Source organism: Eucyclogobius newberryi, unplaced genomic scaffold (assembly GCF_026437365.1).
Source record: "Eucyclogobius newberryi isolate DKJ021-1_F unplaced genomic scaffold, fEucNew1.0.hap1 SCAF_12, whole genome shotgun sequence".
In the NCBI taxonomy this organism is placed as follows: Eukaryota; Metazoa; Chordata; class Actinopteri; order Gobiiformes; family Gobiidae; genus Eucyclogobius; species Eucyclogobius newberryi.
Window position 1 is genome coordinate 18,826,889 of NW_027315746.1, and position 26,053 is coordinate 18,852,941.

At 39.7% G+C, this 26,053-nt stretch overlaps 5 protein-coding genes across 5 annotated transcripts; 4 read left to right on the forward strand and 1 right to left on the reverse strand.

Annotated features, from left to right (window-relative positions):
- The first annotated feature begins 3,211 nt into the window (after positions 1-3,211).
- rgs18 (regulator of G protein signaling 18) lies at positions 3,212-6,405 on the forward strand. The gene is made up of 5 exons (XM_072441191.1): positions 3,212-3,388; positions 3,671-3,775; positions 3,941-4,002; positions 5,386-5,552; positions 6,095-6,405. The coding sequence occupies exons 1-5, from the start codon at positions 3,267-3,269 to the stop codon at positions 6,347-6,349; spliced, it is 711 nt and encodes a 236-aa protein (XP_072297292.1). The 5' UTR covers positions 3,212-3,266; the 3' UTR covers positions 6,350-6,405.
- Positions 6,406-11,563: 5,158 nt separating this feature from the next.
- On the forward strand, positions 11,564-12,833 carry rgs1 (regulator of G protein signaling 1). Its single transcript, XM_072440369.1, has 4 exons — positions 11,564-11,681; positions 11,927-12,006; positions 12,079-12,245; positions 12,317-12,833. The coding sequence occupies exons 1-4, from the start codon at positions 11,671-11,673 to the stop codon at positions 12,491-12,493; spliced, it is 435 nt and encodes a 144-aa protein (XP_072296470.1). The 5' UTR covers positions 11,564-11,670; the 3' UTR covers positions 12,494-12,833.
- A 1,565-nt stretch (positions 12,834-14,398) lies between these two features.
- rgs13a (regulator of G protein signaling 13a) lies at positions 14,399-15,750 on the forward strand. Its single transcript, XM_072441194.1, has 4 exons — positions 14,399-14,527; positions 14,821-14,882; positions 14,960-15,123; positions 15,228-15,750. The coding sequence occupies exons 1-4, from the start codon at positions 14,460-14,462 to the stop codon at positions 15,393-15,395; spliced, it is 462 nt and encodes a 153-aa protein (XP_072297295.1). The 5' UTR covers positions 14,399-14,459; the 3' UTR covers positions 15,396-15,750.
- Positions 15,751-18,984: 3,234 nt separating this feature from the next.
- On the forward strand, positions 18,985-21,690 carry ro60 (Ro60, Y RNA binding protein). Its single transcript, XM_072441192.1, has 8 exons — positions 18,985-19,541; positions 19,633-19,853; positions 20,069-20,215; positions 20,517-20,654; positions 20,740-20,856; positions 20,961-21,077; positions 21,150-21,296; positions 21,489-21,690. The coding sequence occupies exons 1-8, from the start codon at positions 19,001-19,003 to the stop codon at positions 21,639-21,641; spliced, it is 1,581 nt and encodes a 526-aa protein (XP_072297293.1). The 5' UTR covers positions 18,985-19,000; the 3' UTR covers positions 21,642-21,690.
- A 3,383-nt stretch (positions 21,691-25,073) lies between these two features.
- Positions 25,074-25,726, reverse strand: LOC140356325 (ADP-ribosylation factor 4-like). Its single transcript, XM_072441193.1, has one exon. The coding sequence runs from the start codon at positions 25,640-25,642 to the stop codon at positions 25,100-25,102; it is 543 nt and encodes a 180-aa protein (XP_072297294.1). The 5' UTR covers positions 25,643-25,726; the 3' UTR covers positions 25,074-25,099.
- Positions 25,727-26,053: the final 327 nt, after the last annotated feature.

A 26,053-nucleotide genomic window follows, 5' to 3' on the forward strand; every position in this document is an offset into this window, starting at 1 on the left:
GGCTGACCCTCCACCAGAAAAGTTACTCACCTTTTTCAGTATTTTTAATACTGTTACATGTTGGGACGTCTTTGAACAACTCTTTAGCTAAAGTCATGACGATGCCTTCTTATACAATTGTGTTTTTTCCTTTCTTATCATGAGGTGACGGTGCTGAAACAAACAGTACTCATATGATTACAACACATTTTCCCTAGGCCTGGTTTCTGCAGAGCCAGACAGCTCATGTTTCTACAGAAGTGGAAGCAGTTTATTTCAACGTCTGTGAATGTAGTAGGGAACACCTGCCTCGCTAAAGCAGGAAGTGATGTCACCAGTCCACAGCCGTCTCTCGGCTATTGCTTTGACACATCAGAGTGTGGCGGTTTCCTGTAACCTCTAAACCTTCTTGTCAAGCTGAGGGGGATCCCACGCCTGAGGAAAACTTCTACACTTCTCATTTACTTTTTTATTTTTAAAACTTGACTTTTTTATTATTTCTATTTTGGCTGTAAAACCCACGGTGGTTCACAGTAATAATTGATTTTAAACACTTATTAATTCACCTTTGATGCCACAGCTGCCTTGTGGCTGACTGGTGGAGATGTGGCTCTATCCTCTAAACTCTAAACACATTCATACACATAAACAAAGTGTGTGAGCAGAAAACCCACAGGAGAAACGGGTGTAGATGTGTATTAGCCTCAACTGCATTCAACCAGCAGCTGAAAACATCAACAGATGATCAGCCATCAGGACTCACAGTGTAACATTCATTAATTTTCTGCCGCTTGTTCGTCCCGGGTGACTGGAGCCTATCCCAAGGACTTTGGGCCTTAGGCGGGACAAACCCTGGACAGAGCTCAGCTTGTCGCAGAGGTAACAGCTAGCTAAAACAACAATCATATGGCTATTTCTGTCCTTGAAAGATGAACTTGACTGTTGCTTGTCTTGTGCAAAGCTTAAAGAGAGAGTTAAAGCGCATCATTTCTGGAAACCTCAAGGTGCCGTTGTCTTTTTAGTGCCCTTTTCATCACAGGCTCCTTGTTTTTGTGATACGGAATTATCTGAAACCTATTATTAGCTTATGAGAAAATGTTTTAAGACAATCTTTTTATTAAAACAAGTACATTATTCATCAGCGCTGTAGTGGTATTTCAGTGAGTTCAAGGACAAGCTTGGGTTTCAAAAGGTGCATTATGAAAGGGTTATTATTCACCTTGGGGCTCAGTTTCAGATAATGTAGCTGGATTTATACTCAGGGACTCAAGTATTAACCATTAGCACAGAAACACCATCTGCACCAGCCCGCAGCAGAGAGCTCGAGCTTATTTGCTATAAAAGGCACATTCAAATGATGTTGTTTTTTGTAATTCAGCCGCTTAGTGACGCACTTCTAACATAAAAGGACGTTGAAGTATATTATTTTCCACATAGAGGAAGAGGAATTATTATTAAATATTTATGGTGGAAAAAATATATTAAAAGCTTCATGTTCTGGTTTGACACATGAAGCATCTGCCTCCATAGGCCAGCCTTCTTTTTTCTCAAATCTGTATTTCACCACAAGAAAGTCACATTTAAAAATTCAAGCAATCCTACTGAGAAGCAGAACAATGACTTCAGAGATGCACCCAGAGTTCTCCCCCATATTTTATTTATTTTTCTATTTGCGTTGGGAATTAAGTCCATAAAACCATGAAGGAATAGCAGTATTCATTTAATCACGTCTTATTGTGTGTTCTGTGTAGGCGCTGTTATTCAAGTCGAATCAAACAGGAAGTTACAGGACACAAATGGTCAGCAGTATTGGAACCACAGACCCACATTTCCCATTTTGGCCATATACGATTCATTACATTAGGTGCCACTTTTGAAAATGCAAGCTCAGAATGAACAAAACTGGGTCACACTGCATCAGACAAATACAACTTTAGTGGCTTTACCATGAACATCTGGTGTCTACATTTGACATTTGTAACATTTTGTTGATATTGTTGTTCATTCGGGGACTGTTGAGGAAGGTGGCATAATTAAAATAGCAATTGGTGAATATAATAATGAATATATATACATCTAATAAAAAACTGTAATTGTTGCTTCCAAACTGGCAGCTGCGGTGCTGGCTCAGTGGGAGAGTATTGATTTAGCAGCTTCTCTCATTTGGTGCGTTGACAGGAAGCAAATACATACAGCCAAGTTAAATGACGGCCATTACATTTTGGTTTTAGCGATTGTGCACTTCGCTGTTTACCTGAAGGGCCATTATACTGCAGCTATAATTCAACTCTTCATTTGGACAAAGTCAATTTGTTTTGAATTTCGGCTGGGCCAGTTGTTCAAAGTTATTATAATATAATAACTTTATAAAATAATAACTTTGAACAACTGGCCCAGTTATATTATTTTTTATGTCAGAACAAATGCCGTGAATGTCAAGAACATCATCAGCTTTTCCTCAATCACTTTGCCACAGCACATCAAATGTTGGTCTCTGCATAAATAATAAAACTATTTATAATTAAAGAGAGGGTATGTAGCTTGTACTCTTATACTGTTAAAAAAGTAACTGCAATCACATTTGAACCTGTGTTACTAGTGTCTTACAAGTGTTTCTCCTTCTCAGAAGCTGTTGTGAGATCATGTTAAGAGTTTTCCTTAGTGGTTTTAGGTATAGCATCTTTCAAGTTTGATACTCATTCTGTTTTCCGGTTGGATATTTTGTCTTAAGATATAAAACACCCCCCCCCAAAAAAACGCTTGACCATCACATTCAATATTCTAGATAAGAAAATTACTCTCAGTGTCAGTCACAGAGAACTCACGTTTGTCTCCCGACGGGGCCGAAGGGGCTTCTTCCCTGCAGCTGTTGCTCTGAGTTTGTCCGTCTCTGTGGATTGAGCTGAACCTACTCTAAACAGACGCACTTTTATTATTCATTACTTTTTCATCTTCTAAATGCACAAACTGTGATGATGAGGGTGCAAAAATGAACTAGTTTGGAATAATTTGTTTGATTAAAGTCCCACATTGACGCAATATTAGTGTTTATGTGTAACTAGGCCATACCTTGTACACAAAGCAACAGAATTACATATCTACAGGATATGTGGTGAGGGGGTTTCTGTCACTGATGTGTCTCAAACTGTGGTCACGCGTTATACAGGAAGTAAAGGTATGGGAAATGAAATGCATGTTGTGTTTATGAAAAAAGTGCCCCTTGAAGTGTTTTGTCTCATTGCTATTTGTGGCCTAGAGAGTCACACTGCACAGAGCCTAAAAGCAGCATGAAGACACTACTTCTTCTATTTCCTCAATTCAACTACATGGCCCCGAAGGAGGAACCCTATTTCAAAACGCTTGGGCCACAAGACTTTCTGCCAGCGACAATGAAGGAGGAGAGTTCCAGGTCAGTATGTGTTGAATTTCTTTAGATGAACGCTTTGAAGAAGTTATAGTTGTTAAAGAATCACAAAAAAACACCGTGATCAGATGGACCTGATTGCCGCGATGTTCTTTCGTAACTGTTATTGGTATTTGCCAGGAAACTTGCTGATGGTGAAGTGTAATACCGTTATCCTTTGACGAGTTGCGTGTGACAATAATGTTTAGAAATGTTCTGTACACCACTCTTGCAGTATGTATAGCTGTTGTAGTCAGAAGACAGTACTCAATGCGTTTTTCTTTGCAGACATAAAGACAAGGAGCGAAAGAGCCGACTCAGCCTTTTCCTCACCAAGTCTGGCTCTCATGAAAATGTCAGTCCTCATAAAAAAACCAATACGCCATCCAGAAAGTAAGATCCATTTATTTTGTATAGTGTGGTCTTATATTTATTTTAACCTGGCTATTTGTGGGATTCCTCCGTGTGCCACCTTATACTTAAATACAGATCTGAATTGGATTTCAATAATGTTATATAATATATTTAGACAGGAGTTATCTTTGACTTTTTTTCCAGAATCTCAGCAGAGGTCGCATTGAAATGGAGTGACTGCTTTGAAGAAGTCATGAAGGACTCAGGTTAGATTAACGCGGCATATTCGTTGTACCGGAATAATTCCTTCACACTTTGCTTTTGAATTATTTCCTTTACAGAGAAGATAAACTGTGCTAAAAGTTGACTGGGGTTTCACTTCATATTTTTCTGTTTGCTGTTGCTGAGCGAGTAAAAGAGAAACTATAAGGGAACTTCCTCTTAGTCTCTTAAAATTGTTACTTTGAAACAGAGAATGATGCAGATACATACAATAAAAAATAGGCATGTTATCAGAATCAGAAAGGGTTTTTTGCCATTGTCAATGAACAAAATTCACAAACATAGGAACTAGTCTTGGTGATACGGTGCAACATTAAACAATGAACAATGAATAAGTCAAAAGATAAACAATTTAAATCTACTATGGGATAAGAATAACAATAAGCTATAAGATAGACAATAAGAATAAAAAATAGGCTTAATATGTACCCAAATTTACAGTTGAGTTTACATATGTCATGCAGAAAGTGACCAGAGCAGTGAGTGATTAAATTATGGTTAAAGTGACAGGTGTTTAAGAAGTGTTTATGAGTCCAACGGCAGAGGGAAAGAAACTGTTCTTGTGGCGGGAGGTTCTGGTCCGGATGGACCGTAGCCTCCTGCCTGAGGGGAGTGGCCTCCTGCCTGAGGGGAGGGGCCTCCTGCCTGAGGGGAGTGGCCTCCTGCCTGAGGGGAGGGGCCTCCTGCCTGAGGGGAGTGGCCTCCTGCCTGAGGGGAGTGGCCTCCTGCCTGAGGGGAGTGGCTCAAATAGTCCGTGTCCAGGATGAGAAGGGTCGGCTCTGATCCGACCTGTACGTCCCAGAGTCCTGGAGACGAACAGGTCCTGCAGAGAGTGAAGTCTGCAGCCGATCAGCGGCACCATCTTGGAAAATCATAGACAGATTTGAATAGTCAATGGTTTGTGTATGTTGAATTATTAAGTCTGAGACAAAAGACAACAATGACTACAAATGCTCAAAACATCAAGTAGTGAACAAGAATAAACCTGCCAGTAACTGGTATGAAACATTATAACTCAGTGGTCTCTAATTTTGAGTGAAGAAAAACAATGGTCAAATGTTTAACTTGGCCAGACGGATGAATTCTCACAACATTTGAGAGTTCACAAACTGTTGAGAATCCATCTGGCCCAAACCACAAGAGGTTCAGACCAATCACAGAGCAGAATTGTGTAAAGGTCACAAGGGGGCGAGGGCCTTTAACACTGCGTGTATCTGAAATTATTATTATATTATGTTATTATTAATAATAATAGTGTCCCTAGAGTTTCGATCAGTCCTATGTATTGACACTAAAGAAAGTGTGTGTATTTCATGTCACAATTTAACTGTCACATTTTTAAAACATGTCCTATCCTTCTGCTCCAGATGGAGTGGAAGTCTTCTCTCAGTTTCTCAAGTCAGAGTTCAGCGAGGAAAACATTGAGTTCTGGTTGGCATGTGAAGATTACAAGACCGTTGACTCAGAGACAAAGCTGCTCTCCAAAGCTAAATATATCTTCACAGTTTTTATTGAGTCGGACGCTCCAAAAGAGGTAAAGAGATTTTATCTGTCATATTTTTGGTTTAAAATACATTTGCACTTGCTGGCATTTTCACATTTGTTCCTGTGGTGTTTCTGTTGCTGAAATATAAATTCCATTGCTGGTTGAGCATGCAGTGCCTTGACCTTTGTGAACATCACTCACCACTGCAGCGAGATTGTACTCAGGCTAGTGCAAAGTAGTCCCACTCATTTCTGTGCAAGACAGTTTCAATTTCCTACATGTAGGCAGTGCATGTGACCATGTGGTTTGGTCTAAATGACAAATAAAACTCGTTCACCAAATTGGGCAGTGAGAAAAATTTACCAACGTGTTTGCATTTTTGTATTTGAATACCATTTGTGTCTTCTATTGAATGTAAATTGAGTTTAAAAAATAAATCAAAATTGGTTTTATTCATTAGTTGGAAATAGTCTGACCAGCAGAGGGAGAAACTGAACAGGTCTTGAGTCAAATATTTTGTTACTACACAAAGCATTATAGGTTAGTTGTTTTATGTTGTTGAATGTTCATTAATGTTCTTGTTTGCTCAGGTCAACATCGACCACAGCACCAAAATGGCCATCGAGCAGAGCATCTCCCAGCCCACAATGAGCTGTTTCGACGCTGCCCAGAAGAAAGTGTACAGCCTGATGCAAAAGGACTCGTACCCCAGATTTCTGCACTCTGACATTTATCTGAATCTGACACAGAGGAAGGGCCCCGGGGCTCCCATGTCCCGCAGGAGGTCACGGTCCTGTGTTTTCAATGAGAGAGGTGAAGTCACATCTGCATCGTCGGCCTGGTAGAAGTGTTTATGAAAAGATCTTGAGAGGAGTGAATGTCCCGGTCAGGAAGTGAAGCCAAAATGCAACTATAAGCTTACTCTGCTGCTGGAGCAAAGCAAAGACACTGTACAGCAGCAGCAGCAGCAGCAGCAGCAGCAACAGCAGCAGCAGCAGTGTGTGTGCTTTAAGCTGTTGAGGAAGCGAGTCATTCTAAAATATATGATCAATGTATTCAACTAAATGCACACTATAGCATTTGTCAAGGAATTGTTAGTTTTATGTCTATAAATGTTCACTGACCATTGCATTATGAATTATACATATTAGGGTTTTTCTTTTTACTACAGTATAATATTTCAACTTCTACTACTACTTGCATTTTAATCAAACTTCTCTTTATGTCATCATATACAGACCATAAAATGAATAGATGCACAATGAAATTAGGTTGTATTGTAGTCTTATTTGTTGCTTGGATTTGCTTCATGAGAAACCCTGGCTGTTTTGTATTATTCAAAGATATTATATACACATCTTCGAGCTTTGAATTTAACTGAACTAATAAACTGTAATTACGTTGTCAGAGATACTGTGCATTGAGCCTCTACAATAACATTTTCTAACATTTCTTCTGCCTTCTATAGTGAATGTATGAAGTGTCCAGTATTCTTTACAGTAATAAAATGCACATTGTGCTGTGTAAAACATATACTAATGCCTTCTACTCAAATTAATTCTAATTCAACTTTAGTACCATTACTTAGACTGAAACAAACAAGGCCTTTCATTTAAGTCCCATTTCACCTGCATCTTGACCTCTGAGGTAGTAGCAGCGGTTCGGACCAAACTGCAGGAAGACACCACCTTAAGGGAAAGGACCAAACTGACACCTGCGCAAATCACATCTGCAAACCAATAGACATCTTTCTCAACACCACATACATCAATTCAGGGGACATTTTTTACAGACAGTGGGTTTCACAGCTGCGCCATGGGCTCTCCTGTCCCTCCAATAGTGGCCAACTTGTATATGGAGCACTTTGAAAGGCACTCACCTCCTTTTCAGGCATTGCTCCAAGTCTTTAGTACCACTACGTGGATGACACATTTGTGACAATCAAGAAACAAGAGCTGGAATCCTTCTCATCAATGCTGTGGACCCGACTATCAGGTTTACAAGAGAAGACGCTGAGGAGAACCGTTTGGCCTTTCCTGATTGTTCCATTATCAGAGGAGAGGACGGGAAGTTCCAAATAGAACTATAGGAAACCTACTCACAGGGATCAGACCTGCTCTTTGGCTCTGACCACCCACTACAGCACAAGCTGGGAATGATCAGAACATTACAACACAGAGCCCAAGAGGTGCCCACCAGCTCAGAGCCCAAGAGGTGCCCACCAGCTCAGAGCCCAAGAGGTGCCCACCAGCTCAGAGCCCAAGAGGTGCCCACCAGCTCAGAGCCCAAGAGGTGCCCACCAGCTCAAAGCCCAAGAGGTGCCCACCAGCTCAGAGCCCAAGAGGTGCCCACCAGCTCAGAGCCCAAGAGGTGCCCACCAGCTCAGAGGGCAAGAGGAAGAAGTACCCGGCTTGGGCACTTAATAAAGTGAAGAGAACCAAAAAGCAGGACAAAAGGGACAAAAGGGAAACAGAACTAAGAAGAAATGGTGTCTCTATTCCATATGTCTCGGGACTGTCGGAAAAACTGCAGAAGAATTTTTAGGCAAAACGAAATTCCTGTTTCGTTTTAAACCAGTCAACACTTTAAGACAAAAACTGGTTCACCCTAAGAACAAGATGCCGTCACAAAAGCAGAGCAATGTAGTTTATTCTATCCAGTGCAGTGAAGAAAACTGTAAAGACCAGTACATAGGAGAGACTAAACAGCCACTTCACAAGAGGCTTTATCAGCACAGAAGACACACACGTACTCCTACTCCATCTACTTATGTTCTATGCAAATAAAGAACTAGTTTAAAGCATACAGTCTGGTTTACCACACCAGAGATCAGTATCACTATGTGCATCATATCTTAAGCCCCCATTATAGTCATTCTGCAACACCTGCACAAAATATACCTAACTGTTCTTAGGAATTGTGAATAAATAAAGACCCCTGTTCCCTGGCCCCAGTGCAGAAGAAGTGAGCACAGATCGGTGGTGAACAAATATGCTCAACTTTTAAATGACTGTAGCTGAAAAGGTTTGTAGAATAAAACAATATATGAATAAGATGTTTGTACAACCTCAGGGGGTAGAAACAAAAAGGAATCAGAAAGCTGATTGTGTGGGAATAATGGACTGGGATGTCATGTTCTCTTAACTTATATTGAAGTTATGTGCAGTACAATGAGTTACTGTAGACTAGGAACAATGGTGAGAGAATGCCCACCTTAAATAAAAGCTCTTTGATTTGAGTTCAGATGCACTATATCTACACCATAATAAAGATGTTAGCTATTTTATACACCTCAGAGAGAGATACACAAGTAAGCAGGGACCAAGGGCTCTATCTGGTGTTTAATTAAAGAACTGCAGCTGAACGGCACAATGTCAGAAGACCGGGTTTAAGAACAGGTCGCGATGAAAACAAATGCTTTCCCTTTCTCTAAATTGACCTCTGGAAACACTGTCCAAGTGGAGAACCGGCTGTGCCTTGGAGCACTCAGACTTATGCTGCCAGCCTCATGTTGACCAGCAGAGCCTTCTTTGAAAAACAAATTCTTCACTGTGGTGTGTCCGTGCATGCAAAAGGGCAAGTCTGGGTATTTTCCATTGCCTGTTTTACATTTCAGGATTACGTGGTCTTGAACATGTAAACAGTATGACACGGAGTCTCCTGGTTGCTAAGCGACAATTTACTGTATGTCCTCCTCTCTTTCACTCTCTTTTTTCATGTCCAATAAAGCCTACGAGCTCAAAATCCTTTAAAAAAAGAAGAGTGGCTTGGTGTGAAGAGGTTTAAATCTATAAAGTTAATAAATGTTTAAGGACTAAATACAACAAATTACAACAAAAATATAAAAGCATACCTGTTTTTTGCTTACATTTTTCGCGACTTGAACTCAAAGATATAAAACATTTTCTATAAACACAAAAGACCCATTTCAAGTAATGTTGACAAATCTGTCTAAATCTGTGTTAGTGAGCACTTGTCCTTTTAGACAGTATTACTATTGCACAGGTGTGCCTTAGGCTGACCACAATAAAACGCCCCTTTGAAATGTTTGTTTTTGCTTTATTGGGGTACCACCATTTGCCCCGGGCAGTTCCACATAGAGTTGATTAGGTTGTTGATTGTGGCCTGGGAAATGTTGGTCCACTCCTCTTCAATGTTGTGGGAAGTTGCAGCATCTGCAGCAACATGGGCCACTCAATCCACAATGTTGAGCTCAGCAAACCGCTCACCCACACGATGATGCCTCACACAATGTTTGCCATCCGCCCTGAACTGTAAAGACCGGGATTCATTTGTAAAGACAACCACTTCCAACGTGCAAAACGCCATTAAATGTGAGCATTTGCCCACTCAAGTCGGTAACGACGAACTGCATTCAGTTTGAAACCCCGATGAGGATGACGAGCAGATGAGCTTCCCTAAGACGGTTCCTGAGAGTTTAGTTATGCAAACCGACAGTTGCAGCAGCTGTCCGGGTGGTGGAGATGAAGATGCTGGATGTGGAGGTCCTGGCCTGGCGTGGTTACATGTGGTCTGCAGGTGTGAGGCCGATTGGATGTACTGCCAAATTCTCTCAAAGTTCTTTGGAGATGGCTAATGGTAGAGAAATGAACGTTCATTGCACATGCAACAGCTCTGGTGGACATTCCACGTTAACTCAAAAAGTGCAACTTCTGTGTTAAAAAACATTTCAGAGTGTCCTATTATTGTAGCCCGATCAGAGCGATCAAGTAGACAGACTTAGTGCTTGTGTGAAGGATATAAAAACCTGGATGCCTCTTAATTATCTGCTTCTTAACCCTGAAAAAACAGAGGTCAATGCCCTAAACGTCTGTGAGACGCTTTATCTGAGCAGATAGTCACACTGGACAATGTCAGTGAAGCCTCCAGTTCTACTGTAAGAGTTTTATTTGACCAGGAGCTCTCATTCAAAGCACATATAAAACAAGCATGGAAAACAGCCCATTTCCATCTGCGTAAAATAGCTAAAATCTGAAAACTCTTGCCTAAAAGCGATGCTGAAAAACGTATCCATGTATTTGTACGTCTAAATTACGACTGTAACTCTCTGCTCGCAGTGTGTCCTAAAAGCTCTATAAAAAGCTTTCAAATAGTTCAAAATTCAGCAGCAGTCTCTTCACTGGCTCCCTGTTGAGTTCAAAATCTTTTTAAAATCTCCTCCTGACCTACAAAGCCATAAATGACATGGACCCATCCTACCTCAAGGATGCTGTAGAACCATAATCCAAACAAAGCTTTTTCCAAAGAGGTTTGGTAGTTTTTCCTGGCTGAGAAGGAGGGTCTAAGGACACGGGATGCTGGGACATTGTTTAATCTGTTGTTTCACTGTCGCCCCTGGAGGCAACTGCTGTTGTGATCAAAATAAATTGAATTGAATTGAATAACCTGCCTAAGGCACACCTGTTCAGCTCATGAAAAATAGAGGTGAAAACAAAAGTGTTGCGTATTTTTGTTAAATGTAAATAAATAATACATACATCTCTATATCTTAGAGATTTTTTATGTTGGGAATCTGCTACTTTTATTTGATCCCTCTTTCAATCCAGCAGTGCCAGGGATCTTGACCTGTAGAGCCCATAGCAGGAGAATTAGTCATGCACGCTGCATATTATGGGTTTATAGGGAAAACCGGCATGACCAGAGGAAACCCATCCAGACATGGGGAAAACATGCAAACTCCACCGGCCCCACCTGGCCAGGAAATCAAATCAAACTACGGAACTTCCCACTGTGAGCAAAGTGTTATCCACTCCACTGGCTCACTGTACAATTAGTGACTAAATGAGAGAAGGAGTGTCTCAGAAGTCCTGCCCTGTAATGGGCCATAAGGCAGAACGTACCCCACCTCAGGCCCAAAGAACCTCTGGTACTGGTATATACATATTCGTTAGATTTCTGTAATGAACAAAAGGTGAGTTCAGCTCAAATCACTGCACGTCCGTCTCTATTTGGGTGTGTCCTCTCCCTGCCAGTACAGGCCTTTGCATACAGATTTCCATATATTCCATCTATGTTGGGGAGGGCCGAGGGGGCTCATTTAGATTTGCCCTGTCACTTGACTCTGACTCTTTTCCAAACAATCACAACTCCATCTTCAGACTGGCGGGATCTAATAGTCCTTCTCCCTTCGTAGAGGAACGTGAAAATGGCGATAAAGTGAGTTCCTACATCTTTGATTATTGGGGCCTTTACCATTTTGAGCAGGCAACCACTTAAACTGCAGCCATGTGGGAATTCTCAAAGGAGCTCACTGTAAGTTAATATTGCATCATTGTCTCACTAAAGGGGCTGAAAGTACTCCTAGATTTTAATTCCAACTTGTGATTAGCTTGTTGTGTGCCTTAAAGTCTTGTTACGTGGGGGAACTGAGCTAGTGATACTACTGCTCTTTTCAAGGGTAGGTTGTGTTGCTTTCCCAAGGATCCACTGGGAGATGTTGAGTGTTGGAGTGAGTCAGTCGACAAGGTCTTGGGCTGTAAAGGTAAGAAATAAGCGTGCCCTAAAACGATCTAAATGTACATTCCTTCTCAAGAGAATTGTATTTGTTTTATAGCCGGACAGATAGCTTTCCAACAGTTTCTGAAGTCTCAGTACAGCGAGGAGAATATACTCTTTTGGCTTGCATGCGAGGATTACAAGAAAATTAAATCACCACCAGAAATGATATCCACGGCCAACCGGATTTACTCAGAATTTGTGCAGACAGAAGCGCCTCGACAGGTAAGAAAAGGACATTATGTTGTGTTCTTATCTGTTTAAATTCAAATTAACCAAAATTCTTCTACTTTCAGATTAACATAGATTGGGGCACCAGGGAAAGCATAGGTAAAAACATCTCGCAGCCCAACTTGAATTCATTTGACACAGCTCAGAAACAGGTCTACAGTCTGCTGGCCAGGGACTGCTTCCCACGCTTCATCAAATCTGACATCTATCAGGGACTGCTGAGGAGAGCTGAAGCTCGGTGACTGTTTAAAATAAGGCCTGGCTAAATAGTAACAATCAGCATGGGGTTTTGCTTTTCTTCTGCCTTTGCCTATTCTGCTCTAGCATCCTTTATTTCAGTGTGGATAACCGGTTTATGCCATACAATTTGATGTAGCACTCCTCTCAATGGTGTGACTCAATAGACACCTAACACTTCAATAGAATGTGTATGTTGTATTGTATAATATCTCTGTACAAGCTCATTTCTATTTGTAAAGTATTATCTACACCTTTGATTGAAGACCATAATTATTACTTCTCTTATATCTTTGAATTAATGAATATTTTACAAATGAATAAATACACGAGTGTATTATTAAATGTGTGTCATGTTGTCGTTGTTTAAACTGCATCTCAAATGGGTGTGGTTATTTTTGAATGTCATGCAAATCTTGGATTTTGAAGTCTGTCTGATAAACACCAGGGAGCAGCAAAGATAATCCACAAGTCAAACAGCAGAGGAAAGGGGTATGTAGTGTTTTTAAAAAAATAACTATAATCATAACTGAATCTGTGTTACCGGAGCCTTAAAGTGCAGATAGTTTTCCCTCTTCTCAGGCCATGAACAGGCCAAGTCTCATGTTCAGCTCAGAACATCTCCTCATAAGACTCAAAACACTGAATGTCAACATGGCAACTTGGACATAATGTTCAATGTTTTTGCAATAAATAATAAATAAATATTACAATGGATATCTATAAAAAATACATTTGATTTGAACATGTTTACCTGATATCTGCAGATTTATGACATTTTAAATGCAAGCTCTATATAACATTTACAGGAACAAATCATCTACAGTCTAATGTAGGAAACTATTCTACCCAGTACTGAAACTTGTCGTAAAATGTGAAGAAATATACCCAAAATTCTGTTTGAGTAGTGCTGTCTTTCCCCACAGGTAGGCTACACAGAAATGTCTGATCAAAGTGTAGGAACTCTCATAACTGCAACAAAGGGAAAGGCCACTAGACCTGCTGCTACTAAAATGCATCACTCATGTATGGCTTTCCACACTAAATGGTGTATACAGGCCTAGTTTATTCCCAGAAGAAGATTGTATTTTTATTTTACAGCAGTTTCACTGTATTCAAATCTAGATGAGAGGAGACTGACAAGAGCTTAATGTTCTATTCAAATAAGATTCAAAGTGATAAAACAGCTCTTACTTCCTTTAACTCTGTGTGCACGTCACCACTGCTGACTGTACAGGACATTTTGTGTTTGATTGGTTATTACCTTTTTACAAACGACTTCACTACAACTTCCTTTGTCTTTGACAACACAATAAATACACCTCACTGTGGTTCAAAAGGCTGTTGTGGCTCAGTAGTTATAAATGAAAACGCTGAATATAAATGTTTATTGAACGTATGGAATGTAATGTATGAATGTAATCCATTGAATGTATTATATGCACTGTATATTCTGCACTATGACCCCTCCCCCCAAGGACTACAAAAGGAAATTAGCTGTTAAAGTACAATCTGGTACAAGCATCTCTGCATTTATGCTGAATGTAATTATATGTTGTCCTTCTGAATAAAGAAATGAAATTGAACGTCTTGGCCCCTCAGCTGCAGTTCACTGAGAAGAATGATACATTATCAGTCCTCCACTGTTAATTGCTCAACTGTCACTATTAAACCTAAACCTAATCTACAAGCTTCCTGTACTTAATAAGCCTGTCGATTTCACTTTTAAATACAAAGTCAATTTAAAAATACTTAATTTAACATGGACTTAAACACTTAAAACTGAATACTCCACTGTCCCATTTACATTTTGACATCCAAACAAATGAACACACTGCTTACGTCAGCTCAACTTCCTCTTTTTCTGTGGTTCACCTAAAATGATACCATGACACCGCGACTTCATTTCAGTTTCTATCTATATAAGTTGAAGTGACACTTCCACAGACAGACTCTTGGTCCACTGAAGCCATGCCCAGCTCAAGTATCTGTCCGCTTTGGGAGGCGCAGATTATGGACAAAAGGTTTAAGAAAGACAGGTAATAATTTGAGTTTATCTTCAGTTAAACATTATTAGCAGCACTTCGTTGACCTTGTCTGATTCCTGAGGATGTGGGATGGGTCGCTACTTTGACAATGTTCAAGTCTAATCTCACAAAACGGTAAAGTTATATATAATCATTTCATATGTATAATCATTATTTTGTTACTTCAGATATACCTAATACTCCCATTTTGTTCAGCAATGTAGATGACTTTGTGCATGAACTGTGCTCTGCAAATTGCCTATTCAATTTGCAAAGAATTTATGAAAGATTTCCCCTGGTTACAGACTTTGTTCGGAGGAGCTGTCCCAGTGGTCACATTCACTGGAACGACTTCTATCATCCAAATGTGAGTTCATCTTTGCAAAGTGACGGCACGACACACTCAAGTGATTTATGATGACGCCTGCTCTTTCTCTTACCTAGATGGGCTTAAGATCTTCCAGGACTTCTTGAAGTCTGAGTACAGTGACGAGAACATTGAGTTTTGGTTGGTGTGCGAGGACTACAAAAAGACCAGGTCATACAGGATGACGTCCAAAGCAAGAAAGATCTTCAAGCGCTACATTCAAGTGGAAGCTCCAAAAGAGGTGCGATTAGCAGTAACACATGTTCATAACCAGTTAAAGCGTGTATTCATTCGTGTGTTGAATGTGTTGTTGTTGTTGCTACTTCTTCTTCATTGTGTTTATAGATCAACATTGACCAGAAAACACGAGAGATAATCTGCCAAAATATTGCTGAGCCCATGGCAACGTGTTTTGACGAAGCACAGAAAGTGGTTTTTAGTTTAATGGAAAACGACTCGTACCCACGCTTCCTCAAGTCGAGCGTTTACAGAGAGCTCTTTGACCCTGCTTAGCTGTCGATCGAGTGAATATCGGACAGAGTGAAAATCTATGGAACGTTTTAGGGGAAGGGTCATCTGTGAATATCTATGAACGGACATGGAGACGTGACATTTTCTTTTGCAATCTGAATTTTCATATGGTGTTTGGGCAGAGGTTTTTACAGAACAAATGTAAATATGGTTTGTTGTGCTAAGCTAAATGCATCATATATGACAAAAGAAAACAATGCATTCAGAGAGGGTATTACACAAAGTCAAGTGCAACAACTATGCAACAACTACTACTACTACTACTACTACTACTACTACTACTACTACTACATTGTCATTTTCTTTTTTTTCCATTTTGCCATGAAATATACAAAAGCTAATTTACAAATGTTGAATCTGATTAGTGACTAGACCTAAAACCTGACTATATTTCAACAAAAGTCTTGTTTTAGTTGCCCCTCATCTGTATTGAATATTATTAGGCTTTAAAATGCTATGATGTAATTTGAAATGCAGCAAAAGTGTGTATAACAAATGTGTCTTTACTTGTAAACCTATAATACAAAGTGACACGTTTTTGTTCCCTGTGTTTGTCAGCTTAGAATAAACAGTGTAAATAAGTCAAATATAACATGTCGGCCTTTAGCATAATGTCATTTTTTGGTCTAAATATTTTTTTATCCTATCCTTTATGCTTCTTTAAGTGTTTTTTTTTGTCTATTTTCCCAAAAACTTTCTAAAAATGACTTGAGCAACCTTTGAAGACGTTACACCCTAAAGGTTTATATTTACTGATACAGTTTTCCTTTGATTAAGAGCAGTTGCTCACAGAAGTTTTGTAAGATGAGTAACTTCTTAGCTCTCAGTGCCAGCGTTAGACCTGTTCATCCTGTAATACTACTCTTCTTACTCCGCTTCTTTTGTTCTTTTCTTCCCCCCCAGGAGGACAACTTTATTCTTAATAAAGCGATTTTACAGATATACAATTTGTCCTACCTCAACCACATGAAACAGATAGACGAGATAGGACGGAAAGACGGACAGATAAACAGACACAGATAGACAGACAGACACAGATAGACAGTGGGACAGGACGATGACAGAACTGACAGGATGGGATTGAGTAGAAAGGTCTGTAAATGGTCATGATCGGGTTATTGGAAAGTGCTTTTGGTGACATGCTATGTTTGGGTGTTGCTGATGTGTGTGTCTACATGTAGAATGGTAAATGTAGGGGGTAAAAGAAAAAGAAAAAAAGTAGTAGTTAACTTATTCAAATAAATAAATCAATAAAACAGAAAGGGGAGCATGACGTTTTTCTATTGTAATATATTCCGTGATGATTTTTATCCAGTGGTTGATTTGGCATGATTTCTTGGACTTCTAGTTTTGGACTACTTTCTTAGCGACAGTTAGATAGATGAGCAAGGTTTTTTTTTTTGTTTAAGTGTTGCGTAATGTGGCTCGTAGAGATGTCATTAAGGAGACAGAGTGTTGGAGATAAAGGGATTCTGGAGTCCAGGATGGTAGAGAGTACCTCAGTGATCGTGATCCAGAAGGAGTAGACAGGTTGACAGAGCCACATGGCGTGCAGATAATCGTCTGTGCTACCTAAAGTGCATTGTGAACAAATATTTGTGTTGGTGAAGCCCATTTTAAACATTTTACTTTGAGTGATTTGAAATCTATGTATGACTTTATACTGTATAAGTTGTAGGTTTGTGTTAGTGGTCAAGCAAAATCTTTTATTGCAGATTTGTCTCCAACAATCAGGGTTGGGAGAGAACGCCAAGTAATTTTCCCACTTGGTTGTTCGGAGAGTTATTGTTATTTTTAGGTTTGTGATCTGTGTATAAAGCTGGAAGATTAATTTTTGTTTTTTATTAATTTTCATAAGTTTTTCTAAATTGAGATGTTTTCTAAGTTGAGATGGTTGTAATGTGTTGTTGGAGAGGCTTGTTTTATCTTTAAATCTTTTACTGTTTTATCTCTCCCAACCCCATATTTCTGTGTTAGTGTATTGAATGACATGAATTGGTGGTTGTCGAACAGGTGGTGAAGATGTGAGATTCCTTTTTGTGCCAATGTGGAGAAGTGAAGAGGTGTATTATGTAGAGTGAACACTGGGTTGTGCCAGAGTGGGGTGTACCTGTTTAGTGCTAGGGATGATTTTGTGATTTGGTTTGTTTTCCACCTGTCAGAGTTGAATTGACGGTAATGAGTTGACAGTAGTTTATTGCAGTTGTTTATTTATACTGACAGAGAAGATGTAGTGTGTGTGCCAGTTTTTGTTTCATGTGTATAGGTCCAGACAGCAAATACAGAGGAATAAACATACACTAGGACAAAACTTTTGAAGGCAAACTCAGACCCATTATCCATCTTAATTTAGGGATTCTTGAATGTGTTGTTATGATCGTGAATGCATCTTATTGTAGATGAAAAACAACCACAGATCAACAACCTGTGTTAGCAGGGTCCATCCTCAGACAGTCTGCTTTTACATGCGCTTTCTTTTTTTAATTAGACTACAGTTTGATTTATTCATATCATCAGGTTACATGTTTACCAAAGTAAAAGCACGAAACTGTACATAGACACACTAATTGGTGACTCTAATGAAAGGCTAGGCTATAGATTATTATTTTTATTCTCACTCCTAGAGTGCATTTATTTATAGCCTATTGTACAGTTTCATGTGTATTCACTTTGGTCTTTAGTGTGAAATATTACATTTTTATGCATTGAAAAATACAAGGTGATAGGTTTATTGTTTTGTTGACTGTTGAAAGTAGCTGATAAGTGAAAATCGTTATTTAGACTAGAAATGTAATTTATTCTGTTGTTCAGCAAGTCAGCCCAGGAGAAACTCCTTGTTAAACAGTGTCATCTAGCGGGCAAGTAGAGTAGTGCACTGCGTTGAGCTGTATCCCAGCATGCACTGCGCCGGGAAACTGACTTTCCCCTTTATCATCATCTCTGACCGTCTTTGAGAGGCCTTCTAACTTCATTTTTTCATACGGTAGTATTTTGGTATGTATTATTGTTGTTATTTTAATGCGTTATTCTGCTAAATCCATTCGCTGTGGATTATATTCGTTTACGTATGAATTGTTACTTTAGTGTAACTTAGTTGGAGCTTAAGGCTCTCTTTAAGTATGCAAACAAATCACGTTGATTTTCAGGACGTTATGTTTATAAAACGCATAGTTGAAGCAAAGACCCACCTGCTTCTCAGAGGCAGAAGTTGGCACTGATTTGGTCCGTGATGTGGCCGTGAAATCATTTTCAACCCGCTCATTTTAAGATCAGTGGAGTTTGTGGCATGTGCATCATCATTGCCTCTAATCCGCTCAACTATTTTTGTCATTGTCGTGGCAAAGCTAACCGCAAGCGATTGCAAATACTTCGGGACACTGTCTTGGCTTATGTTTTAACTGTATGGAATCAAATGAGAAGAAATAATCAAATATTATTTTACTGTGAAAGCAATACAAGCAGTGTCTTTGTCCATTTACCACTAAAATACACACTTGTTATTTGAGCTTTCGATCATTGTGATTATTATTTAAACAGGATGTACAGGCATGTAACTGATCAAACCTGTGTCAGGTTTCACAATTGCAATGGAGAAGAACCACGACATGAAGGCCCAGCCATGGGAGGTGGATGACAAGGCCAGACTCTGCCGGTTTCTGTGTTATGGATCAGAGGGGGATATTTACACGGCCAGAGAGGAGGTGCAGGTCAGCAGGAAGAGTGCGGAGGCTCTGCTGGCCCTGCTGGAGGATGGCAGAGGAGCTGAAGTGGTGGAAGTCATCACCAGGTACAGTCAGGACGGGAGAGCTGTGTCTGTGGGCCCTTGCCTCTTTGCACTGGCCGTGTGTTCGCAGCACTCCGACTTGAAGACGAGGCAAGCCGCATTCAAAGCTTTAAAGGAAGTTTGCCAGGATCCTGGGTGTTTGTTTGCGTTCATACAATACAAGAAAGAACTCAAGGACTCAAAAAATGGAATCTGGGGACGTGCTCTGAGAAAAGCCGTCTCTAACTGGTATAATGGACAAAATGCAATGAGTCTAGCAGCGTCTGTTGCAAAATGTAAACGACAAAATGGCTGGTCTCATCAAGATCTTCTTAAGCTGTCCCATGCCAAACCAGCAAATGATGGTGAGAGGTCCAGAGTTATTCCACGCCAGATGTTTGTGGTACACTCTTTAGTTTATATATAACTTTTTCCTGTGATGTGTTTTATTTTCAGGTGTCGCTTTGATTTGTAAATATATCATGAAAGGATGGAAAGAAGTTAAAGCTGAATACGCCGACCGGGAGAACCCTGAAGAGGTTTTAAAAGCACTTTCCTATCTGGAAGTATTGGAGAAAGTCAAGCATAGCAGCGACGAGACGGAGGTTATCACGATGATAGAGGAGCATGCACTAGAGGAGGAGCAACTGCTGACCGACCATTTGAAGTCCAAAAATGTAACTGTGTAATAACTTCAGCTGCATGTTTGCTTTGGGTGTTCCTTCCTGTTGCAAATGCTTATCATACAAGATATGATGCAGAGGACAGTGGACATTTAAAATTTGCAGATACATGTATTTCTTTATGTATCTTTTTAATAGAAATCTGTATATAATCTTTTTTTTTTTTCAGATTTAACATGTAGAATGTGTTTATTCTCCGTTGGCTTCAGGTATGGAAAGCTTTGCTGAAGGAAATGCCTCTTCAGTTACTGATGAAACGCTTAGGAAAAATGACCGCCAAAAGGATTCTTGAACCAGGAAGCTCTGACACGCAGACGGTGTGTGATCGTATTCAGAATGACGCGATCCTTAAAAAAGTAGGTCCTGTAATGTCTTTCTTCTAAATGTCCAATGTATATAACGTGCAGTGGTACAAGCAGTGGTTGTGCTCTAGTATTCAATTATTATACCGTACTTCAACTCCACTTAACACAATATTCTATAGGAAATGACTGACTTGAAGAATCTAAACACAATTTTTCTACAAGTTCTGAAAATACTATAAATATATAGTTGGAAATTCTGATCGTCCTTTAAAGTCACCGACTTGTACCACAAACCTGATGGAAATGTGTTGAGTTTTACCTGTATTTATTGTAAATATATGTTTCCCAACAGGGCAGAATTCATCCTTTCAGTATCCTTGTGGCTTTAGAAAACTATAAAAAAGGACAAGGTTATCAAGGCAAAACAAAATGGGAAACGGACAGCAATATTATCCATGCCATGGACTCTGCATTTTATAAAACATTTACGGTACATGTTTCTGATTATGTGATCGTGGTAAATGTAGCATTTGTAATTGTCAGGTGTTTGAAGTGTTTGTGGTGATTTCTTCCAGCATTTGGAGCCTGTGGATAAAAACCTCGTGATAGCGGTGGACATTAGCACATCTCTGAGCAGTGTTGTCCCTGGAACATCAGTGAGCACTGCTGTAGCTGCAGCTGCAATTACCATGGTACCAACTTATGTTGTTTAGGCCAAGTGTATTTTTATTGTAATTTCCAAGCCAACGGTTACTAGGAAATCATGGAAATCTAAAAATGCCCATTTGTTTTCAAGGTTTTTGCATCAACTGAGGCAAACACACAAGTTCTGGCCTACTCTGGTGGATCTCTAGTGCCATGCTCTGTAGCAGCAGGCATGACACTGGAACAAGTAACTGCTGAGTTAGTAAAGGTAAATCATTTATTGATCAAAATACAAATGCATGTAATACCCAAGTCTAATTGAGCTATTCAAATGTTTCAGACCCCTAGTGAAAGTACAGACTGTACCCTTCCAATGGCCTGGGCCACCGAAAACAAAAAAGCCGTTGATATTTTTATTATAATGACCAACAACCCAATTTGGGCGTTTAGTGCTAGCCCCGTGGAAGCTTTAAAAAGGCACAGACAAGTATGTAATTTTCTATTTTTTACTGTCAGTAAAATGAGTTTGGCTCTGGTTTTAGCCTGGGTTTATGCTGTGTAACAATAGGGAAAAAGTGGAAAATGCATAATTTTTTATTCCATTGACGACTGAATGGATTTTAATCAAGACAAGTTAAAAAATAACCACTGGCTTTCCATTTCTTGTTCCTGGATACAGAAAATGGGGACCTTCTCCAAGTTTGTGATGTGTGGGCTAACATCCAATGGACATGCTGTTGCTGACAAGCCTGACCGAGGTGTCCTCAGCATCTGCGGCTTTGACCTTGGTGCAATAACGCTAATTAGGAACATGGCCCTGGGTTTGATTTAGCCTAATGCCTAATACTGTCATTGATATAATTTGGAGGAAAAAAATGACCCTCTTTGTAATTCAGCCATATTTTTCAATAGTATTACTTTAAATAGCGGTTTCCAGCGGGAATAGAAAACATGATTTCAAATTCTATTCAGAGTTTCACCTTGGAATGTGTCATTACAAAAGTATTGGTACTTCTGATCAATACCAAATTGTACGTATTGATACTTCAGTAATATAGCTAATATGACGCCCTTGTTTTGTTTTACTATGAAATGCTAAGCAAACCCAGCTAAGTATCTTGTACTGCTCCAGAGGATTTCATTATGCAAAAAATATATCATACAAACGGAGAAGAAAAAAAAGTTTTAAATTGTGGACTTTGCTTCTGTATGTTTTAATACCATTCAATTCCCAGCTAAACATTCTGTTTCAAATACCCTCCTTTTGTAGGAAAACCTCAGCGGTGACATAAGTGTGTTTTTATTGTTGTCTAGGTTTTTGTAAATGTTGCAGTTGAGGCGTTGCTTGTTTGATTAGGTCGAACAACCGACCTGGTCACAAATGTACTAAGTGTATAGTCTTCAAATGAATAGCATTGCTGTACTTTGGAGAAGGTGTGATGGAGTAATAGAAGGCCCTTGGAACCAGTTGAACACGTGGGCGCAAAAAGGGGTATGTTCAGAATAAGTGTCTCTTCACCTGTATCTTCCTTTTTATCTTGTCTTCAAGATACAGGAAACGTGATGTTTTACTCTGTACAGATTTTAAATACATTTAGTATGTTTGTACACAAAAGGAAATATGACTACTTTCAATTTGAATTTACAGGATGTAAGTCGTCATAATTGTAAATTCAGATCAAAGAGAGGACTTTCTAACCAAATGGGAAAGTTGTGTGAGGCTCATTCTACTTTTTTATGTCTTCAGCATCAAAATGCCAACTGCAATGCCATTTTAATCTAATGTGCAATACCGTCATATTCATGTGCAATTACTGTCGTACTCACATGCAATAATGTCACATTCATGTGCATATAACTGATGTAAATAGAGTGCTTATTTTACCATTATTATTAGTATTATTTTGTCTTACGCTAGCTGTTTTTTTATTTTATTTGTATTTATTTTTCTCCTCCATTCCTTATTAAGAAATGAGAGGTTCTGTCTCTAGGAGTTTTTGTTTATAAGAGTTCTTCAATTAAAGGTTGAATGGACGACTTTTTTGACCCAAATCTGAGTCTTATTTCCTCGTGGCGTGGACTGCTGATTAGTCCTGCCACGTATCAATTATAAAACGCACCTACCGCTCACCTGCAGCCGCGTGCGGCTTGTCCCACTTTCCGCGTGTCTAAGCGCATTGATCTATCATAATATAGTTCCCTCAGTGTACGGGACAAAATGAAGACAGAGAAAGACAGTTCGAGCTGTCTCATAAGAGACGGAAATCTAGAGAGATGCGATGCGCTCCGTTGCGCTAATAAACAAACGCACGTGTGTGTTGTATCAGTCCGCATGGGGGAGTGCACATGCGCACTTCCGCCTGCGTTCTCAAATCGCCAAAAAATCGTCCATTGCGACTTTGCGGTGAAAACATAGCAAAAACAGGGTTGTTTATTTTACACCTGTATGAAAAAAAAAAAAAAATAGAGAGCGACAGAGTGGACTGCTTTCCCACTGCACTCCCCTTTTTGAATCTAACTTTTGAACTTTCTTTTTTCATTTTAACATATTTTTTAAGATAATTTGTAAAATGATATTTAAATGCTGATTATTTGCAAGCATAACTTGGAATGGGCCAACATGTATCATGTGAAGACACATTCAATTTTAAAATTATATTAAATATTGCACAACGCAAAACATGCGACAAACTATGGCCCGCGGGCCGTAGTTTGCCCACCCCTGCTCTAAGTCATTGTATTATCATTACCAAAAGTGAAAATAAAGTGTTTACTTATTTAATTCAGTTGTAAATGTGGATTTAAAATATGTATCCATACAGTCAATGTTAAATATTTAATTTTGGACATTTAAAAAAAAAACTAAAACACGGTCACGTCATAGACCCCCCATTTTTCCTAGAGATCAAGCCTTGGGTAAACATTACCCAAACTCCTCTGGGCTGTCACCCCCCCTAGGGTAAACATCCTTTGGCCCATCTTTATGACCCCTTCACAAATGCAGTTTGTCACACACCCGTTCTTCTCTTAGACTAATGATGCAGATAAAATATCACTATTATGCAGATAAAATACATCACAGAAATATAATCATATATTCACATTTGATCACATGCTGCAAATTGTTACCTTGTCACACTGCTAGCCTGGAACATAAATGGGAGTAATGACTGTACACAGACTCTGAAGCGATGCCAAAACCCTATGTTAAGTTAATGTCGGGGGAAGAAACAAAACAACATTAGAAGTCACACGTTTTGGAAGTAAATAATAATAATAATGAAAAGAGGAACCAGAATCTTGAGAGACATAACGATAGCGCTCAGAATAGGAGAGAAAGTATGAGATGTTATAAAAGTTTGGAACGAGTCCGGCGGTGCCTAAAGATGTGTAGTAGATGTCCGTCTGCTGTCCTTGTGGAGTTTACGTCCATTTCATATTTGTGACCAGCCGTCTTAAAACCAGGAACAAGTATCCCCAGAGACATTTTAAGTTATTCACATATTCTGAAAATGTACTTTCAAAGCTATCCAATGATGTCTCACTCATGTAGATCTGATAATATTTGAGTAAGTTGTGGTCATTTGAATGTATACACCTCTCAAATCCTTTTTCGAAGAAAACGGGGCTCAAACTTACCTAACCTGGGCTCACAAGGTAGGACAATTGTGCTCATTTGCATCTCATTGAGATAAGCCCTCCCTCCTCACACTGACACACTATTTTTGGTATTCAGAACGGCAAAAGCCGTGTTAGCCACGAAAACCTGGCGAAAGTGACAATAAAATCACGCCAAACCACCATAAAACACCATAAAATCTTACTACTTACGCCAGGCACTTTCTTTTTCGTGGATCTTTTTTCTTTTTGTCTTTTTCTTTCTTTCTTTAGCCATCTTCAATACTACCACTGAGTACTGCTATGAAGCAATGACGCTTAAGTAGCCATGTGGCTCGCAGCGCATTGGTCGAAAACAATAACAAGAGCGCTGCTGCAGTTCATGTGAAAATAAGGTGACACCCCCTCAGCGCACCGAGACAGAAGCAGGAAAACTAAGCAAATACAACCCAACCCTTAAATGTATACTTTTAAGATAACGAATATTGTTATCTGAAACACGGCGTGGCTCCTTCATAACTTCAACCTTCACATTCTGCAAAAAAATGAAAATCACAAATTTGGGGGGGAAAAGCTAAAACTCTGTTTTTCTCTGTTCTGTGCCGACTGTGCCGACTTGTTGCTGGTTTTACAGCGGCGAGTCACATTTTTGTAGCCACTGTATTTCTTGCGTTATTTCTTGGCCAGTTCATTGGATAGCCAGTCTAGTCCTTCATAAAGGCCGGTGCCTTGGGTGATGCTGGTGGACTCAATGTGCCAGTGTTTGCTGCAAAGGGAATTAAGGCCGAGCTTATCGGTGAGTTCGCTGACCGATAGAGCGTTGGGCAGGTCCTGCTTGTTGGCCAACACCAGTAAAGGGGCGTCTTTCAACTCATCCTCTTGGAGAATCTTCATAAGTTCTTCTCTCGACTCTGTGATTCTCTCTCTGTCGTTGCTGTCCACTACAAAGATCAGACCCTGTATGTTCTGGAAGTAGTATCTCCAAAGAGTTCGGATCTTGTCCTGACCGCCTAGGTCCCACACTGTGAAACGGATGTTCTTGTATTCTACCGTAGCCACATTAAAACCAATTGTGGGCTTTGTTGATACGATTTCCCCCAACTTCAGCTTGTACAAAATACTGGTTTTCCCACAGGCATCTAGACCAACCATTAAAATCCTCATCTGTTTTTTGCAGAAAAGCTTGGTGAACAAATTAGAGATGGTAAGCCCCATGATTGCTCCTCAGATCCACAAAATGTACAGTTTTTTTTTGCTTGCTTCGACTGGGAGCAAAAGCAGAAGCTCGGCGCTGACACAGCTGTAAGCCGACAGTGAAGTGCCACGTGCCCTGACTTTTGAACTTGCTTTGCTACTGACCGCTTATGTGACGTCAAAAAGTATATGCGAAAAGAAAGCGTGCGCATTCAATTCCTTTCTGCCTTGAAGACAATGAAACATTAAATGCAGTGGTACGAGTCAGTCTAAACGTAACACTTGGATACCAACCGCCATAAAACAACAACAACAATAAAGCCTAAAGTGGGTGGCAGTAATGTAGCACTTGGATACCAGCCGCCATAAATCGCCAAAGACGACGACGAAGAACAATAAAGCCTAAGATGTACGTTGGAAGAAGAAGATGAA

Coding starts and splice junctions, on each gene's coding strand:
- rgs18 (XM_072441191.1), top strand. CDS start 3,267: ATGAAGACACTACTTCTTCTATTTCCTCAATTCAACTACATGGCCCCG. Junction 4,003..5,385: donor AGAAGTCATGAAGGACTCAG/GTTAGATTAACG, acceptor CTTCTGCTCCAG/ATGGAGTGGAAGTCTTCTCT. Junction 5,553..6,094: donor AGTCGGACGCTCCAAAAGAG/GTAAAGAGATTT, acceptor TTGTTTGCTCAG/GTCAACATCGACCACAGCAC.
- rgs1 (XM_072440369.1), top strand. Junction 12,007..12,078: donor CAAGGTCTTGGGCTGTAAAG/GTAAGAAATAAG, acceptor TTTGTTTTATAG/CCGGACAGATAGCTTTCCAA. Junction 12,246..12,316: donor AGACAGAAGCGCCTCGACAG/GTAAGAAAAGGA, acceptor TTCTACTTTCAG/ATTAACATAGATTGGGGCAC.
- rgs13a (XM_072441194.1), top strand. CDS start 14,460: ATGCCCAGCTCAAGTATCTGTCCGCTTTGGGAGGCGCAGATTATGGAC. Junction 14,528..14,820: donor AAAAGGTTTAAGAAAGACAG/GTAATAATTTGA, acceptor CCCTGGTTACAG/ACTTTGTTCGGAGGAGCTGT. Junction 14,883..14,959: donor ACGACTTCTATCATCCAAAT/GTGAGTTCATCT, acceptor TCTCTTACCTAG/ATGGGCTTAAGATCTTCCAG.
- ro60 (XM_072441192.1), top strand. CDS start 19,001: ATGGAGAAGAACCACGACATGAAGGCCCAGCCATGGGAGGTGGATGAC. Junction 20,216..20,516: donor ATGACGCGATCCTTAAAAAA/GTAGGTCCTGTA, acceptor GTTTCCCAACAG/GGCAGAATTCATCCTTTCAG. Junction 21,297..21,488: donor CTTTAAAAAGGCACAGACAA/GTATGTAATTTT, acceptor TCCTGGATACAG/AAAATGGGGACCTTCTCCAA.
- LOC140356325 (XM_072441193.1), bottom strand. CDS start 25,642: ATGGGGCTTACCATCTCTAATTTGTTCACCAAGCTTTTCTGCAAAAAA.